The 15,510-nt window shown below is 46.1% G+C and overlaps 1 protein-coding gene across 1 annotated transcript in view; it reads right to left on the bottom strand.

Moving 5' to 3' along the window:
- Positions 1-7,602: 7,602 nt before the first annotated feature.
- Positions 7,603-15,510, bottom strand: part of ANO7 (anoctamin 7) — a 61,821-nt gene continuing 53,913 nt past the window's right edge. Inside the window, 1 exon segment of the mRNA XM_044278595.1 lies at positions 7,603-8,416. Within this exon segment, the coding sequence (XP_044134530.1) occupies positions 8,390-8,416 (27 nt within the window). The 3' untranslated portion in view covers positions 7,603-8,389.

Raw genomic sequence — 15,510 nt, forward strand, 5'->3', positions numbered from 1 at the left:
CCCTCCAGACATGTCTCTGCTCACAAGCTCAGAACTGGTTTGGCAGCTCCCAAAATAACAGGGAGATTCTTGGAGGAAGAAATGTCTCATCACACAAGAGACTGGAGAGCTGTGCCAGGCTGAGGGGAAAGGGAGGGGGGCATCCCTGCTCAACTGTGGCCAAGAACGGGTTAACGTGGGTCACGCCGCCACTAAACCCCACAGACTGAAACTTTTTTATTTTACGCAACCATCAGGCTGAAAGCAAACACATCAACTTAGACCCCCATCCCTAGAGCAGTTGCCAATTCTTAGTGAGTTGGACCCAAGCACCAGCAGACCCAAGTGGTGACAGGGTTAAAGGTATGGTATATTGGGAAAGCTTGTACACTGTGCAGGTCCGCATTGGAGGCTGTAGCAATGAGGGTGGTTGTTGTCCTCACAGTGGCTAAACCTGCTCCAGTGCTCCCCCAAGCCAGACACGCAGGTATTGGAAGGGAACACCCTTCTTCCCCTCGGGGCACATCCTGGACTTTCAGGTCTCCGGGCTGGTGGTGACCGGGGTGTCCTTGTTGTTAAATGAGCCATGGGGTGCAAGTTAGGAGAAGAGGAGGCAGATGATGATCAGTCTCTCCTTCACTAATTAGATGGTGGGGTCACAGTACAAATACATGCATTAGGCACAGTTCTGAAGTATTTCCCAGAGTAGGCTTTTTCCCAAAGGCTGTGTATAGGAGGTAGCTATCATAATGGTGGTCCAACCTGAGTTTTCCTTTAAACACTAGCAATCTTCCACAATGACTAAAAGTGTGTGGTTACTCCCAATAATTATCTGCAATGCCCATCGGCGGGGTGCAGTCCTAGATTGGAGGGCCAGTCCATCTCATTAGTTGGCAGGCGCCAGAAGCAATATAACCCAAACCACTGGCAGTAAAGTCTAAAGCTGTATGCGTGTGTTACTTTAAGGCTGGGTTCAGACCTGAGCGTTCTGAAACGAGCGCTCTGTATGCGCGATTGTACGGGCGTTTACAATCGCGCATACAGAGACAGGCGTGCACACATTGTCGCGCGTTCCCGAATATCTATGTGCGGGAACGCGCGACAAACGCCCAAAAAAAAGCTCAAGCACTTGTTTGAGCGTCGGGCGTTTTACAGCGCGATCGTACGTGCTGTAAAACGCCCAGGTGAGAACCATTCCCATAGGGAATCATTGGTTCTTGCCTGTTGTGCGTTTTACAGCGCGTAGGAACGCGCTGTAAAACGCTCAGGTGGAGGCTGGATTCCTCTAACGCAAATGTGAAAGTACCCTTACTGTTTCCTACCCATACATAGCCTTTTTTGGTTACATAGTGCATAGAACATAGTCAATATCACAGTGAACACTTTAATCAGTACGATCGCGCTGTAAAACGCCCGACGCTCAAACAAGTGCTTGAGCTTTTTTTTGGGCGTTTGTCGCGCGTTCCCGCACATAGATATTCGGGAACGCGCGACAATGTGTGCACGCCTGTCTCTGTATGCGCGATTGTAAACGCCCGTACAATCGCGCATACAGAGCGCTCGTTTCAGAACGCTCCGGTCTGAACCCAGCCTTACTGACTCAGTCCAAGCACGGCCCTCATGATCCTCAACCTTCTGCAGTAATTCCATGCTTATTTCCCTCAGAAGTTAATCCGTGGCAAAGTTGCCTTTTTGGCCACTTTCACCCACAGGAATAGTGTTTTCCTAAAGCAGGATTCTGTCTTGGCCTATTTGGCAGCGGCACACACTAGACACGTCCTCTCTCTTGCTTGATCACCAGCATACTTCACTAACCAGGGGAAATGGGACCAGCACATTACTCGGCAACTAACAATAAGAACTGCCAGTTAAGGGTACTTTCACACTAGCGTTAAAGTTTTTCGGCATTGAGTCCCGTCCTAGGGGCTCAATACCGGAAAAAACGCAGTTTTATCCCAATGCATTCTGAATGGAAAGCAATCCGTTCAGTATGCATCAGGATGTCTTCAGTTCAGTCACTTTTACGGTATTTGACCGGCCAAAATTCCGGAACACTTGCCTGATTGCCGGATCCGGCATTAATTTCCATTGAAATGTATTAATACCGGATCCGGTACCAAGTGTCCTGTAAAACCGGATCCGGATCCCCGTCTGTGCAATGCACAGACCTTTAAAAATGTGAAAATAAATAAATACCGGATCCGTTTTTCTATATGATCCGGTGTTTCAATTCATTTATCAGCCGGATCCGCATCCATCTCAGGCAACAAATGGTATCCGTTTGCGCACAGATTTCCGGATCCGGCAGGCAGTTCCGCTAACGCAAATGTGAAAGTACCCTTACTGTTTCCTACCCATACATAGCCTTTTTTGGTTACATAGTGCATAGAACATAGTCAATATCACAGTGAACACTTTAATCAGTTTAGTAATGAATTAAGGGGGTTTTCCAAGATATTTTTACTGATGACCTATCCAGAGGATAGTTCATCAGTGTCTGATATATGGGTGTCCAACACCGGGCTGTTTGAGAAGGCACTGGCTCTCGCAGCCTTCTCTCTGCTCACCAGTGCCGTCCATTTGGTAGTGGTTGTGCTTGGTATTGCAGCTCAGCCCTATTCACTTCAGTTGGGATGAACCGTGCCTAGGCCATGTGACCAATAACAGTGATGTCACATGGCCTGGGGAAAGCTGAGAAAAGCTGGTGCCTTCTCAAACAACTGAACGGCAGGGGTTCCAGGTGTTGGACCCCACTGGTCAGATAATGATGACCTATCCAGAGGATAGTAAGCAGAGTAGACGGCAGCATGTCCTTTAAGGTTTCTTTATTCAAATTGGGTTCATAAAAATGTACAGAAAGTGCCAAAGATAGTGCAACGTTTCGACTATATCCTTAAAAAGACTAGGATATAGTCGAAACGTTGCACTATCTTTGGCACTTTCTGTACATTTTTATGAACCCAATTTGAATAAAGAAACCTTAAAGGACATGCTGCCATCTACTATGCTTGGTATTGTATCTGGATCGACCTAAGGATATTTGGTTGCCAACAGGCTTTTAGGCATTCCTGAGGGAGTCTAGAAGGGACATTGGTTCTGCTTTCATAAATACTTCTGTTCAGAGGATAGTAGGTCATCAGTAAAATTATCTAGGAAAAACCCTTTAACTCTTTAGCAATGAACCATTGGATTACTGCATTTGCTGCTTGATTTTCTCTATTGGCCGACCATAGACAGAATGATAGAGGAAGAGATGTAAGAAATTAAAGAATTCTACTAATTATAAGGAACAAAACATAAGTAATTACATATTTAATTATGTTAATTCTCCTGTATTCATTCTTGGCAACATCCTGTATTATACTCCAGAGCTGCACTCACTATTCTGCTTGTGGAGTCACTGTGTACATACATTACTTATCCTGTACTGATCCTGAGTTACATCCTGTATTATCCTCCAGAGCTGCACTCATTGTTCTTCTGCTGGAGTCACTGTGTACATACATTACTTATCCTGTACTGATCCTGAGTTACATCCTGTATTATACTCCAGAGCTGCACTCACTGTTCTGCTGGTGCAGCCACTGTGTACATACATTACATTACTTATCCTGTACTGATCCTGAGTTACATCCTGTATTATACTCCAGAGCTGCACTCACTATTCTGCTGGTGCAGCCACTGTGTACATACATTACTTATCCTGTGCTGATCCTGAGTTACATCCTGTATTATACTCCAGAGCTGCACTCACTATTCTGCTGGTGCAGTCACTGTGTACAGACATTACATAACTTATCCTGTGCTGATCCTGAGTTACATCCTGTATTATACTCCAGAGCTGCACTCACTATTCTGCTGGTGGAGTCACTGTGTACATACATTACATAACTTATCCTGTACTGATCCTGAGTTACATCCTGTATTATACTCCAGAGCTGCACTCACTATTCTGCTGGTGGAGTCACTGTGTACAGACATTACATAACTTATCCTGTGCTGATCCTGAGTTACATCCTGTATTATACTCCAGAGCTGCACTCACTATTCTGCTGGTGCAGTCACTGTGTACATACATTACATAACTTATCCTGTACTGATCCTGAGTTACATCCTGTATTATACTCCAGAGCTGCACTCACTATTCTTCTGGTGGAGTCACTGTGTACATACATTACATAACTTATCCTGTACTGATCCTGAGTTACATCCTGTATTATACTCCAGAGCTGCACTCACTATTCTGCTGGTGAAGTCACTGTGTACATACATTACATAACTTATCCTGTACTGATCCTGAGTTACATCCTGTATTATACTCTAGATCTGCTGCCACAATTTACCTGGTTTTAGAGTAGAAATCTTCCAGCACCGCCTGCTTGTTCAGTGTCTGCACTAAGTTTGCTCTGGTGATTTGCAGTCTAGGAAGTGTTAAGAAAGTTCACAGTTCAGACAGAAACCGTCTGTGGGTATAATATTGCAGAGGTGGTAAATAAACTTCTCAGTAGTCACAGACTACCACCCTAAAACATAGCCTTTATTATATACCATTAAAACAAAAACCCCAATAAACTCAAATAATAATATTAAGAAAATGATGAAAAAGAAAAAAAAAGTATGATATAAGTGAGTAGGCAGGTGTGGGCCAAGTATATTATACTGCGGGCTCTAACCTTAGAGCTGGCCCTATATCTCTTAGGCCCTGCCTATAAACCGAATAGCTGCCCCGATAGGGGCGATCCCGTATCAGGAACCTCCTGAACGCCCTAGGATGGCCCTGAATGGGAGGAGATGCTACCAGCTAATATATGCTAACTCAGTATCATTTCTATGGGGCCCGCGTTGCGTGAAAAACGCAGAATATGGAACATGCTGCGATTTTCACGCAACGCACAAGTGATGCGTGAAAATCACCGCTCATCTGAACAGCCCCATTGAAGTGAATGGGTCCTTCAGTGCGGGTGCAATGCGTTCACATCACGCATTGCATCCGCATGGAATTCACGCCCGTGTGAAAGGGGCCTAAAAGTTACAAGAACAGCGTAAAATCACAAAAAGTCACACAATTCTTGTGTAACAGTGGAGGGGCGTGCTTCAAAAAATGTCTCTTTTGGACTTTTTTTTGTAAGAATTCTGGCCATAGAGGAAGCTGACAAACTTTTCGGCTTCATCAACAGGAGACCGGACCCAAAATATAAAGAAGGAGACGGATCCGCGATGTTGGCTGCAATCCTCCTGGCAGACAAACGAAGATGACACCTGAGAAGCTGCGAGGATTCCAGACCCCGGCACTTTATATTCAGAATTTACCGGTAATATTTTATTACTATGATTTTAGAAGTATGCGCTCGGGGCTCTCACACGAGGGACGCGCAGAGCAGCACCTGGACCTGGGGGCTCCGTAGGAACATGTTCTCAGAACACAGTGTTTGTGGATATTACACGGAATAAAAGGTCAGCGCAGAGCACACGTATGTTCTCCTGAACCATGGCAGGGCCATCCTAACAGAAATACAGCTTATGTTTAGGAATGACCCCCATGTTCTTATTGTCACCCCATGGTAGCCTCTACCCCCAGCCCTGGGCGACTGCTCCCAGCCTCCACTACTCCTGTGACCGATACCTCAGAGCTCCCGTGTGCACTTCATTTCTGTGATTACAGGCCTCAGTGAAACATCAATGACATTTTGGAGGCGAGGGGGGCACAGCGGGGGGCTGTCACAACCTGTTTGCAGGCTCTTAGGCTTGTGCAACCTGCATCAAGATCAAAAGCAGTAAATTGGCCTTGAATGTGTGACAGGGTGTCAGCGTACGTCAGACGCAGCAGCGGATTACTGTGATGTCTCACTCAGCATTGCCAATCGTAAGCTGTCTCATGGAAGGGGGGGGGGGGGTAACCTAGTGCCTCAATCACCCAGTACCTTATATTGCTAAATGGTTTTATCCATAAAATTTTGATTAAAAAAAATCTGACTAATATATAATCAAATAATATATGATACATTTGAGAGGTAAACAGAATTAGACCGTTTTCTAGAACTGACTTTTGCAATTACAAAATTACTATTTTGCCGCGCATTTGCCCCAGAGCTCATCCAAAGGTGCAAAGAGTAAAATCTGCCCTAAAAAAGGCGCAGAAACAGTCGACCTGCTGCAGATCTCAAAATCTATAATGCAGATAAATTTCCAAACTGGTTCTGTATTGCACCACGCGCAGTCTGCGTATACCCTTAGGCTACGTGCACATGACAGTGCAGTCCATGCAGATTTTCCACATGGATTTTCGTGCAGATTTGGCCTCATGCACACGACTGCTGTGCGTTTTGCGGTCCGCAAAACACGGATGGTGTCCGTGTGCGTTCCGTAATTTTGCGGAAAGGCACGGACAGCCTTCAATATAACTGCCTATTCTTGTCCGCAAAGCGCAGACAAGAATAGGACAGGTTATTTTTATTTTTTTTTGCAGACCAAGGAACGGAGCAACGGATGCGGACAGCGGAGTGCTGTCCGCATTTTTTGCGGCCCCATTGAAGTTAATGGGTCCGCATTCGAGCCGCAGTTTTGTGCATGAGGCCTTTCTCTGCATTTGTGTGCCAAAGGCCTCATGCACACGACCGTTGTGTGCATCCGTGGCCGTTGTGGCGTTTTCCATTTTTTTTCACGGACCCATTGACTTTCAATGGGTCCGTGGAAAAATCGGAAAATGCACCGTTTGGCAGCCGCATCCGTGATCCGTTTTTCCTGGCCGTGAAAAAAATATGACCTGTCCTATTTTTTTTCACGGCTAACGGTTTACAGACCCATTCAAGTTAATGGGTCCGTGAAAAATCACGGATGCACACAAGATTGTCATCCGCGTCCGTGATCCGTGTCCGTGATCCGTGTCCGTTTTTTCCTATCATTTCAATGGCAAACTTGACTTAGATTTTTTTTTTTCATTTTTCATGTCTGTGGATCCTCCAAAAATCAAGGAAGACCCACGGACGAAAAAACGGTCACGGATCACGGACCTACGGACCACGTTTTTGCAGGCCTTAAAAAAAATTGGTCGTGTGCATGAGGCCAAATCTACATGTGTCACTTGCAGATTTTTATGCAGATTCACCCCGGTTTTCACCTTTTGCGATGCAAAGAATAAAATGTGCGCTGAAAATCTGCACAAACAATTGACATGCCGCAAATTTGAAAATCTGCACCACAAGCTTATGACCTTGTAGAAAATTTAAAAAAATCTCATTAGCCGTGTGCATGTGCCCTTACTGCAGCCAATCATTAATGCAGATTATTGCCACAATTCGTTACTGAGCATAGCCCATCTATGCAGCAGATTTTTCCAATAGATAGTTACTTTTTTCCCTTTTAGTAATAAATGACAAAATATTATTCTGCTATTTTTTTTTTTACATAAAATTCAATAATTAGAAAATTGTTTAAAACCAAAAAGTTTTTTTTAAAAATATTTAATCATCTGTAAATGATATAGATATTGTAACAAAAGAGAAATAAAGAAACAAATAAATATTTTTATTCCTTTTTTTATTATTTCACCTATTCTTTTCATCCTCTTTTAATTAGAGTGCGAAGATGTGAGATACATGATTACATTAGCGTGATAACCTCGATAGAACTTGCAATACGCTGACTACATTCTGCATGCCTAAGGGATGTGTACAGCATAATCCACTGAGATCACAGGTCCCTTCTACCAATCCATGTGGTGCTCTGGGGTCAGGTGACCCAACGATGGCGGTAGGATATATGGACTATACGCTAGAATTTTATAATTTTATAATTTTATAATTATTTATTATTATATTATTCCATTGTGCTTGTGGGCCCGGGATGGGCTCTGGAAGACCGATCCCTCGCCCTGATAATTATGTGAAGGCGGCTGCGGGACCAACATGTATATGTAAGACACCCTTCATATCAATTATATTACAGCATTCGTAGCACCAGAGGTGGAAGCGTCAGTTAACGTTTCTCCATCCTCTACTGCTATACAATCACATCTACTAAACGTGCAGTCGATGTAGACGTCTAAAGTCTCTTTGTGCTTTAGGTTTGTGCTTGGGTTAAAGCTGCAGTGAGGCGCAAAAGCTTCTGTATGTTTGAGTAGCAAGCGGCAGTTGTCCTGGACAGTTGCCGTAAGGACATTGTGGTTTCTACACAAGAGTCCATCACATTATCACCCTTCTAGACATGGTGGTGACATTGACGCTCAGTTATCAGAAGAAGTTGTCCTCTGCTCTGGATGGAAGACTTGAGTTTAGCTGCCAAATCTCCGGATGGACCAGCGGCTCCTCTACATTATCTCACCTTCGGACTTCTGCGCCTGGGATAGACCAAACGCCAACCACTGAAGCCACCACAGATGACTCCGACTCACATGCTCCTCAGAGTCTCTCGTTCAGGCCGCAGGGTGAAACACAACTTGCTGTCAGGAAGGAAAATCAGAAATGATTGGTGAAGGAAGATACATGGGTCTAGAGGAGAGAATCACCTCCAAAGAACACAACGGGTGAATAATTTCCCCTTATTCTTACAGAGAAACTGAAAATCAATGCATCCAACGCATTGTAAGTACTGGAGAACAGGTGACAATGACATCTAAACACCACCCAAGCAGTGGTGAATGACAGCAACAAACTGATAATATAATATTTAAGGGAAGATCTCCACACATCACACAATCTGCAGCAAATATCCTTCGTGGACTATTTGGTCAAAACTTCAATTCAGATGTTGACTTGATTCATTGACTTGTCCTGTCCTGTCCTGGTACAGAACGGTCACTGCGTCACCTCTGGTCTGAAAGCTAGGGCTGTTGAATTTCGTCCGGGTGTGTCTGCAGCTGTGATTATGCAGGACTAGATCAGAATCCTAAGCGCTGATCGGTTTCTCCCGAATTGTGCACCTGTGAATGGCTAGGACGCGTCAGCTGGACCTTAGATGAGGAATGTGCTGGGGAGGGGGGTAAGAATGTGCTTCCATTATAGGATTTGGAAAGGGAATATTTAAATTCTCCCAATACAAAAGAGGAGTCAGAGTGCAAAGTGCACAGCCTACAATGTGGCCTCATCGCCGTCGAGAGGAACCCTGAAAAAAAAGACCTCAAGTGCGTGGAAGAAAACAGCGGCAGAAAGAATAGGATTAGTGGGATAATACCATTACTCCAATGCCGCGCTCAGCATTCCTGTATGCTGCGGAGCCTCTCACTGCCTCCATTGTCCATCCAGGCCCTTCACATTTAATTTATGTTAATCTGTTTGTCCTAAAAGTGTCTATGAAAGGAGGAGACGAATCCTGTGAAAAGAGGAATCCCAACTAATGTGGAGGAAACCCCAACTAATGGGCAGCATGGTGGCTCAGTGGTCAGCACTGGTGCCTTGCAGCGCTGGGGGTCCTTGGTTTGAATCTGACTGAGGACAACATCTGCATGGAGTTTGTATCTTCTCCCCGTGTTTGCGTGGGTTTCCTCCGGGTGCTCTGGCTTCCTCCCACACTTAGATTGTTGGCCCTATTGGGGACAGTGTGCTGTTCTGCCTCATAAGCTTCAGGCCAGGCCTGAAGCCTATGAAGCAGTAGAATGGCGCAGGAGATCACGATTACAGCACCATGACCTCCTGCGCCGGGTGTCACGAAAAGATGCGATGACACGGCGCAGGAGGGCACGGTGATGTGTTCCTAACCGCCTGCGCCGGGAAGCCCGAGCAAAGACTACAAGAGGCGATGAAGAGAGGGGAGTATTTTTTTTTTATGTACTAGGGGCAATACCGGGGGCACTATGGAGGAGGGGAGGCAGAAGAGATACAAAGGAGGCCGCTATATTTAGAAAGAATGGGGACCGTTATACAGTATATTATACAGAGGGGCCATTATATATTATAATTATACAGATGACCCATTATTAATGGCCCCTCTGTATAATATATAATGCCCCCCTGTATAATTATTATATATAATGGCCCCTCTGTATAACTATAATATATAATGGCCCCCTGTATAATTATTATATATAATGGCCCCCTGTATAATTATTATATATAATGCCCCCCTGTATAATTATTATATATAATGCCCCCCTGTATAATTATTATATATAATGGCCCCCTGTATAATTATTATATATAATGGCCCCCTTGTATAATTATTATATATAATGCCCCCCTGTATAATTATTATATATAATGGCCCCTCTGTATAATATATAATGGCCCATTATATATCCTAATATTACAGAGGGGGCCATTATATATAATAATAATAACTAATAATAATCAAACTCTGCAGAGACGCAGCTGAAAGAAGGTATCATGACGGTCCTATCTCCGAATAATGAGGTTGAGGAAAGTGTACATCACCGGATGGATGAGATATGTGGTGCTGTATTCTCCTGTATATTTTGTAGTGATGTATGTAATGTCCTAACACATATTTGTTACACGGTAGCGTTGGGGGGTGGATTGAGAATTTGGACAACCCTGCTGCATCCTGGCCCCAGACTTCAGGTCACACTGTGCATGTTCTGAATTCTGGGGCCTCACACCCATCTACTACATTATCTGTACTCAGAGAGCTATCACTGTGTTATCTGTGGTGTTACATAGGACTGCAGGTGACATCTACTATATTATCTGTACTCAGAGAGCTATCACTGTGTTATCTGTGGTGTTACATAGGACTGCAGGTGACATCTACTACATTATCTGTACTCAGAGAGCTATCACTGTGTTATATGTGGTGTTACATAGGACTGCAGGTGACATCTACATTAGGGTGGGTTCACACTAGCATTAGGGATTCCGTTATGGCTTTCCGTTATAACATGGTTATAACGAAAAATAACGGAATCCATAAGACGGAAGGACGGATCTGTTCTTCTGCCCATAGACTTGTATTATGACGGAATGCAAAACGGAAGCCTTTAAAAGGCATTCCGTTTGATCTCCGTCCTAATAGAAGTCTATGGGAATTAAAACAGATCCGTCTGTGTCCCGTTATGCAAGACGGAAAACAAAGGACAGGACTTTGTTTTCCGTCTTGCATAACGGGACCCAGACGGATCCGTTATGCTTTCCCATAGACCTCCATTAGGACGGAAAGAAAACGAAATGCCTTTTAAAGGCTTCCGTTTTGCATTCTGTCTGGGCTTTCCGTTATTTTCCGTTATAACCATGTTATAACGGAAAGCCATGACGGAATCCCTAACGCTAGTGTGAACCCACCCTTATCTGTACTCAGAGAATTATCACTGTATTATCTGTGGTCAGGGCCGGTGCTTCCATTAAGATAAGGGGGGCAATTGCCCCTGGGCCCCCAAGTCCTAGAGGCCCCAGCCGGCCCGCAACTAAATATATTTTCGTGGGCCCCATCCCCCGTGGCGGCAAGTGGGGGCAGCGGCGGCAGGGCACAGGGAGATGAGCGCTTCCATTGTGGAAGCGCTCATCTCCATAGTCATCTGTATCGCTGTCCTCAGGACAGCGATACAGATGGCTGTGCGGCAGGGGAGGGAGAGGTGTGTCCCTCCCCTTTTCCTCTGATAGGCTGCTGGCACTAGGGCGGCAGCCTATCAGAGGCCGGCGCAGGCGGCGTGATGACGTCATCGCGCCGACTGAGCCGCACAGCGCAGGACACAGGCCGGAAGAGGCCTGCATCGCATCGCTGATATGGAGGTAAGTATAAGTGGGTTTTTTTTGTGTACAATACTGGCGGCTACTGATATGAGGGGGGGGGGGGGCTCTGGCTACTGGCACATTATAGTTGTGGCTCTGGCTACTGGCACATTATAGTTGTGGCTCTGGCTACTGGCACATGATAGGAGGGGCTCTGGCTACTGGCACATAATGGGGGGGCGCTGGCTACTGGCACATTATAGGGGGGCTCTGGCTACTGGCACATCATAGGGGGGGCTCTGGCTACTGGCACATTATAGGGGGACTCTGGCTACTGGCACATTATAGGGGGGGCTCTGGCTACTGGCACATTATAGGGGGGCTCTGGCTACTGGAACATTATAGGGGGGGCTCTGGCTACTGGCACATGATGGGGGGGCTCTGGCTACTAGAACATGATAGGGGGGCCTATGGCTACTGGCACATAATAGGGGGGCCTATGGCTACTGGCACATGATAGGGGGGCCTATGGCTACTGGCACATGATAGGGGGGCCTATGGCTACTGGCACATAATAGGGGGGGGCTATGGCTACTGGCACATTATAGGGGGGGCTCTGGCTACGGGCACATGATGAGGGGGGACTCTGGCTACTGGCACATGATAGGGGGGCTCTGGCTACTGGCACATGATAGGGGGGCTCTGGCTACTGGCACATGATAGGGGGACTCTGGCTACTGGCACATGATAGGAGGGGCCTATGGCTACTGGCACATAATAGGGGGGGCTATGGCTACTGGCACATGATAGGGGGGGGGGCTTTGGCTACTGGCACATTATAGGGGGGCCTCTGGCTACTGGCACATTATAGGGGGGCTCTGGCTACTGGCATATGATATGGGGGGGCTCTGGCTACTGGCACATGATATGGGGGGCTCTGGTTACTGGCACATGATATGGGGGGGCTCTGGCTACTGGCACATGATATGGGGGGAGGCTCTGGCTACTGGCACATGATATGGGGGGGCTCTGACTCCTGGCACATGATGGGGGGTCTTTGGCTACTGGCACATGATAAGGGGGCTCTTGTTACTGGCACATGATATGGGGGGGCTCTTATTACTGGCACATGATTGGGGGGCATCTATGGGGGCACTTCTTATTGGCACATTATTGGTGGGCACTATAGGGGCATCGGCTGAGGCCACAAAGAAGGGGTATTTTATATAGGGGCCTCTGTACAGTAGCATTTTACACTGTGACACATTATGGTGGGTACTATGGGGAAAGGGGAGAGGAGTACTATGGGGTCATCTACAGGGGAACTAAGAAGGGGAATTTTATATTTGTAAATTATGGGGGACACTGAGGGTGTCTACTGGGGCACTATATATGGGGCATTTTATACTGGTACATTATGGGGCACTAGGAGGGAGGGGGGAGAGGAGCACTGTGGGGGAATTTACAGGGGGCACTATATAGGGGTATTTTATACTGGCACATTATGGGACACTATTTGGAACATTAGCTCAACTGGGGGCATTAAAAGGGGGTATTTTTTGCACTGTAACATTATAAGGAGAATTATTTCTACTGGGGGGGAATTATGGTGGGCTTTATTACTCCCCCATAGTATGACCCCCTAGTACCAGCACCAGCATCTCTGCTATCCCTCTGCCCCTTCTCCTTATTATGAAATCTTTCTCATTAGGATAAAATACAACATCAGCTCCACCGAGACCCCGGCCAAAGTGCTGAAGTGGTGTCTGAGATCCCCAAGGGCCAAGCCAAGTAACTGTAAGTTTTCTTGTGAAATATGTTTGTTATACACATATAGCATGCACTGTGCCCCACAATATACAGTATACCTCTACACTGTGCCACACAATATACAGTATACCTCTACACTGTGGCCCACAATATACAGTATACCGCTACACTGTGCCACACAATATACAGTATACCTCTACACTGTGCCACACAATGTACAGTTTCTTCTGTATGAACGTCCACAAATTAAATCTCCAGAGTCAATACGGGACGTTAAAGTCAGCAAGTGTCGGGGGGGGGGGGGGATCTTATTGTTTTTCGCCCCAGGGCCCCATTTCACCTAGAACCGACCCTGTCTGTGGTGTTACATAGGACTGCAAGTAACATCTACATTATCTGTACTTAGATAATTTTTACTGTATTATCTGTGGTGTTACGTAGGACTGCAGGTTACATCTACTACATTATCTGTACTTAGAGAATTATCACTGTATTATCTGTGATGTTACATAGGACTGCAGGTTACATCTACTACATTATCTGTACTTAGAGAATTATCACAGTATTATCTGTGATGTTACATAGGACTACTACATTATCTGTAAAAAGGGGCATGTAAACAGGTTGGGGGGGGGGTGCAGGGGTGCAATACATGGCTTGCCCCAGGTGCTGGCAACCCATGCTACACCACTGCAGCACGGTATGAGTTCCTTGTACATACTCTCCATCTAGCAAGCGCCATATACACCTATTTATCCATCTTTTTATGAGATGCCCTTTAATTTGTTGAAAATGTAACACATAAAAATACATATACTAAGATTCAGCAAATTGATAATTAAAGGGAATCTGTAGCCAGTTTTACGCTGCCCTAGTGAAAGAGACCCTGATTAAAATGCTGGGTTACTTATTATTTTTGGCTCAGACATTTTCTTAAAATCTTTATGGGGTAACTCCCAAGCGACCCAAGTGTTGGAGTTCGTTCAGTGCAATGCCCAAGTTCAGGAGTCCTCGTATTCATGAGCAGTGATGGCCAGTTCGCCGTGTTCGCCTGCGAACACATGCGGGCTGCCATCTTAACTCACAAGTCCGGTGATGCACAGGTAAGCTCTTACCTGTGCCGCGAGCCGGTCTGAAACAAATGCGGTCACCGGGAGCAGGCAGTTCCGAGAACAGCAACTGGGGGCCTTCATCGGGCTGTTCTCGGAACTGCTTGCTCCAGGTGACCGCATTTGTTTCAGACCGGCTCGCGGCACAGGTAAGGGCTTACCTGTGCATCGCCGGACTTGTGAGTCAAGATGGCAGCCTGCATGTGTTCGCGAGCGAACACGGCGAACTGGCCATCACTGTTCACGAGCTTCCTGCGCTCCCCATCCCCAGAAACTGACTGGCAGCTCATGAATATTGGGACTCCAGGGCTTGGTTCATGCTGGGGCTTCTCGTCATAGGTTTTAAGATAACGAGCTGGCCAAAAACAGTAAACAACCCAGCATTTCAATCGCCATTTTATGCCGCCATCAGACAGAGCACCACAAATCCGGCGACAGATTACCTTTACTAAGTGTATAATGAAAAGTTCCACAACTTGCTAATAGACTTTAGGGGAGATTTATCATTCAGTGTGCGCCAGAAGTGGCTTTTTTACGGCGCCCTCAGCACATTTCCAAAAGGTGGGAAGGACGTGGCCAGCTGCTCCAACAAATGTATCTTCATTTACGCCAGTTTTCGGACACAAATGAAGTCAGAAATATAAGGCCCCTTTCACACGGGCGAGTATTCCGCGCGGATGCGATGCGTGAGTTGAACGCATTGCACCCGCACTGAATACCGACCCATTCATTTCTATGGGGCTGTTCACATGAGCAGTGATTTTCACGCATCACTTACGCGTTGCGTGAAAATCGGAGCATGCTCCTCTTTGTGCGTTGCGGTGCGATAATCCACGCAACGCAGGCCTCATAGAAGTGAATGGGGTTGCGTGAAAATCGCAAGCATCCGCAAGCAAGTGCGGATGCGGTGCGATTGTCACGCACGGTTGCTAGGAGACGATCGGGATGGAGACCCGATCATTATTATTTTCCCTTATAACATGGTTATAATGGGAAATAATAGCATTCTGAATACAGAATGCATAGTACAATAGCGC

The sequence above is a fragment of the Bufo gargarizans genome, chromosome 2, assembly GCF_014858855.1.
Source record: "Bufo gargarizans isolate SCDJY-AF-19 chromosome 2, ASM1485885v1, whole genome shotgun sequence".
Lineage (NCBI taxonomy): Eukaryota > Metazoa > Chordata > Amphibia > Anura > Bufonidae > Bufo > Bufo gargarizans.